The following is a 4,851-nucleotide window of genomic DNA, read 5'->3' on the forward strand; positions in this document are numbered from 1 at the left end:
CCCCCCCCCCCCCCCCATCATCCATAAACATGAAATAAAACACGCCTTAGTCATTTTACAAGTCGGTAAACAATTGAAACGTAGAGAAATAGATACAAAAAAATACAAGTGTGTCCATCAATTAACAATCGTTACCAAAATATACAAGTGTGTCCATCAATGAACAATCGTTACCTAATCATTCTTCTTCTCGTGTCTACCATTATCCCTTTTCAAATTTTTTTTGTTTGTCAAAATTTATTTTCAAAATAACTGTGTTTTCATATAAATTAATGCATCATAATCATAAGAACTATAATGTAAAAAGTGCAAAAGTTGAACTAAAGAATTGTAGGGTTTTACCCCGAAGGGAACCCTTCCAGAAATTCTCAAGGGCCGTAGGTCGAGCCTAGGCCCATGAGGGGGTTTGGAAATAGTTTTCAACCAGCAATAGACGCGCCTCGGTTAGTACCTCACTAGCTGCGTCATTGCCCCAAGCGCAAAGATGGTTTTTAACAAGGCAAGTGACTTGTCTTTTATATCGCAAGTCTCTTGTCCTTCCAAACTCTCACAACCGATGTGGGACAAATAAGTAGTAGGTACACCTCAATTTACAACTTAGGCACTCTTGGACCTCAAAAGTTGGGCCTTACGACAATCCAAATCCAAATCCAAAGCACTTAATTACTGACACTTACTTTTATCTTCTACTACGCCGGCTATCAGACAGGTAAGGATCAAAAATTAAGCGCGTGAAGTTTCACTTCCAATACAAAAAAAAATGTATTCAACGATGCATTCAATGCAGAATCTGGAACTTTTGGGAACAGATTTAACCACAAAGAATGAAGAAAATAACTTGCTATTAATTAATGAGATTACCAACAACGTAAAAGCGTTGAACAACAGTTTCAGATTTTGAATAATTAACCCCGCTACCATTCCTCCCTTCCTGCGTATATCAATCATCAAATCAACATTGATTTTTAAGAAGAAAAAAAGAATAGAATCTGAGAGATTGTTTTTATCATGCGTAGTTGTTTGTAGAGCAAACCAATCCGAGGATAGATATGCCAAACCCGTTGCAGAAATCGCTGCATGGTTACCTCTCAAAGATCAAACGAGAGACAGGGAAGCTGCAACTTTCGTCTTCCCATTCTTTCTCATCCTCCAAGAATTGGGTGCTTGGTAAGCATCCCAAGAAGCTCTCCTTCTCCTTCAAGCACAGACGACGCAACAGCAAGACCAGGTTCAACAAAGACGAACCCGTTTACCAGGACTTCGCTCACGCCGCCACCTTGTCCGACATTGATCGTTTTCTTGAGGAGAACTTCAAATCCCTCTGCATCCGAGACGACCAGGAGGTTGACCATGCAGACCACCGGTTGACAAAAAACAAGGAGAAAAGGGAGTCCCCACAAGACACTACTGATGATGATGATGACGACGACGACGTCTATCGCCACAGATTCGAGAGGACATGGGGACCTGCCGTGTACGACTCCCCGAAACAGCCGCCACGGAGAATAGAGAAACTATCTCCACCGCCTGGAACATCATCCGAGGGCAGGCCTAGCTTGGAAACAACCTCAACTTCAGAGGAGAGACAATCGAGATCCACCTTGGTGCTGCCAGAGAACTGCATAGCGGTGCTCAAATACTCGGATGAGCCGCAAGATGATTTCAGGCTGTCGATGGTGGAGATGATGGAGTCCAAGTTAGGGATGCGAGAGAGGGAAGTGGATTGGGACTTGATGGAAGAGCTACTCTTCTGCTATCTAGATCTCAACGACAAGAAGTCACACAAGTTCATACTAAGCGCATTCGTGGATCTCATCATCGCCCTCCGTGAGAAAGAGAAGAGGATCACCAGGAAAGGCCTTGTGAGGTCGCTCAGTACTCTTATGCAAGATGCAATTTAATTTCGCTGAGGAAGAGGATGATCATGAGTGGCAACTAACTCTTATGCAAGATGCAATTTAATTTCGCTTTTATTACTGTTCAAAAACAAAAAGAAATTAATTTCTTCTCAGCAGACTTATTACACTTGAGAGGCTGTTAGTGTTACTTACAAAAAGAATGTAAGAGCAGAGTAACAATGTTAATTTGTGTTTGCAAAGATGATCAGCCTTCTCTTTTTCTCGTTTTAATGCATTCCTCATATGCAGGACGATACTTTACTGGCACAAAGTCCTTGAATCCCATGAGAAGATGATCCCTCTCTCTTCCACAGAACAGTTGCACAATGGACTGCATCACGTTTGCTAACTTAATCTCCTTTTTCTTCAGTGCTTGCATGTATCCAATAAATTTCTTATATTCTTCTGTGTTGAGCTTTTCCTTGACCTAGTAAGATCATCAGCACATGACTTCCAATGTAAACAAATGACTTGATATACAAAAGAGAAACATGGAAAGAGTGGGTGGGATCTCACTTGACTCAAAAATGCAGATGCACTTGCTTCCTTTTTATCACCACCTCCATTTCCTTTCGCTGTCAACACTGATGACGATGCACTTCCCTGACTCTCCGGAACCTTTCGCTTTTTTATTAGTCCCATTGTGTTGAAACATGCGCTCGATGAAAGCACTTCTGTTTCACGAGTCTGCTTCTCACAGTTGTCGCATTCTAGATCGACTACTTCACATCTCCTCTCTACCGGAGTCTCCTCATCATCACTTAGTTCCACAAATTTAGTCTTCCGTGAAGAACAACCCTGCATAACATCTGCCTTCACAATGCGAGGTATCTTTCCCGTATGTTTAAGAATGGTCAGGCCTTTCCATTTTATATTATTTCCATCACGCTCCAAGGGTGATGCCCGATTTGCAGGAGGAAATGCATCCAGTCTACTCAGCTCATTTTTTGAAATCCCAACGTTTTTCAAATTACTATTACCTGATCAATACCCAAAAGCGAAAATGCAACATAGAGAGTTGAAGTTAGATATACATTATACCATCTGCAAAAGGGAAAACATCTTTCCTCAGCCATGAGAATGAAGGAAAATGAATCACTGACCAGAGGTTATTGTAAGATTACCCTGGCTTCTTTCCATCGGTAACAATGTTGAAACTGTATCGAAAAATATACTTGGCTTACAATGAATGTCCAACATAAACTTTTAAAATATGGCTTGAAGAATAAGAGCATTTTGCTATGTAAAACTATTGCACATATGCTACTACTATTGACTGTACTCTTTTTTTTTTTGTTTTTTTTTCCAACCTATTGACTGAGGGGTCACATGGTTCTTGTAGATAAAATAAAAGCAATAATATCATGCCCCAAAACAACCATAGTTGAGATCATAGGGAAAGAAACAGGACAGGAGATAATAGGGCTCGCAGACTTATATCGTAATACCCAATGAAAGTTATCTTTAGGCTGCAAGATGCATTACCTATATTGTTCTCTAGTTCTGTACCAAGCCCTGTAGGAAAATTTGATCTTTCAATCCGGAAAAATCGAGCAAGGTCAGAAATGACCTCTCCATATCTAGAGTAGCACTGCAAAACCGGTGTATCCAGAAACAAACTTACTCTCCATAAAAAGGTAGAGGCAAGAGCAAGACAGAGCAGAACTTATACCTTGACGTTAGGTCGTATCCAAAGTGATATCTTGGATTGCTGGGACGGCTGTTCAAATCTGTCAACAATTGCCAATGTACGAAATAATCATACAACAATGAGTATGAATATATTTTTACCCAAGATCTAGCACAGTTGTCAATTTGGATCATAGTTAAAAAGTATAGCGAGTAAAGTTTAAGACGGGAATTGTCAGACATGATATCAACCAAAAGAAATCTCAAATTAAAAGCATACATCTCAAGGCTAAAACTGACAGTTCTTTAACTAAAATATTTCATGCACTATCTCTTCGTACAAAGAACATAGATCAGAATAGAAAGTATGAACAAAACCTGTCATCACAAAAGATGATAGCTCCATAATCATGGCGATGGCGGATTACACGTCCAATTGCCTGATTCACAGCCCGTGCGGCTTCTTGACTATACCACATGCTTCCAGATAGAAGGGTTGATCTTGAAACCTAAAAAATGCAAGACATATTATAACCTTGATGTGTTAAGAGTCAAATAAATATTGAACTCACCTCAACATCTGCACGTTGTGATTGGTCATCTAGAAACTCTCGTTTCAATTTAACCTGTTTTACACATGGGTTAACATAAATATACTGGAATGCAAGTAGTAGCATAAAATTCAAAGCTAAGTGCTCTCAGTGCCAGTTTAAATAAAAGTGAAAACAAATGAGAAGGAAACTCTCAAAAAGAGCAAACCAGTAAAGGATGAGCAAACAAACCCTAGGATCTGTCACCCTGGCATAAGGCAACCCAGTAATGACGACAGCTCTGCCAGCACCGTCAGCAAAATCCAGTCCTTCACTGACCTGACAACATAACAGAGACCAGCCATACTGAAGACACTATACTACAGATACTTATTAACCTCCTCTTTATTGTACCAGCATCATCATACTACACAGGACATCTTTTCTTACAAAGAAATAGATTTCATACAGGTTGAAGAAAACATACCTTACCACGACAAACGGCAAAAAATACCACACCCCAAGTTGATTTGTCTTGCAATTTTTCTGAAAAGTCCTACCATGGAAAAAAAATACAAGACAGGATTAAATTAATCATATTCTGTCTTTTGGAAGCAAAAGAACATAGATCAGAGGCCTCTGTTGCTGACCTGCATTGCTGCAGGAAAGAGAGATGAATCCTTAGGCTCAATGACAGGTTTCTTGAGTTTGCAGATTCTTTCCCATATTGTCATTGAGTTTCTTTGACACTGAACATGAAGAAACGGTAGGTTTTCAAGCTAAAGAGTAACAAA

General features: G+C 39.9%; 1 protein-coding gene and 1 pseudogene across 1 annotated transcript; one reads left to right on the forward strand and one right to left on the reverse strand.

Annotated features, from left to right (window-relative positions):
• LOC104703449 (transcription repressor OFP14-like) lies at positions 898 to 1,973 on the forward strand. The gene has a single exon (XM_010419466.2). It carries the CDS (start codon positions 1,050 to 1,052, stop codon positions 1,899 to 1,901), a length of 852 nt encoding a protein of 283 aa, XP_010417768.1. The 5' UTR covers positions 898 to 1,049; the 3' UTR covers positions 1,902 to 1,973.
• LOC104703448 overlaps positions 1,985 to 4,851 on the reverse strand; it is a 7,626-nt pseudogene continuing 4,759 nt past the window's right edge.

The sequence above is a fragment of the Camelina sativa genome, chromosome 7 (assembly GCF_000633955.1).
Source record: "Camelina sativa cultivar DH55 chromosome 7, Cs, whole genome shotgun sequence".
NCBI lineage: Eukaryota > Viridiplantae > Streptophyta > Magnoliopsida > Brassicales > Brassicaceae > Camelina > Camelina sativa.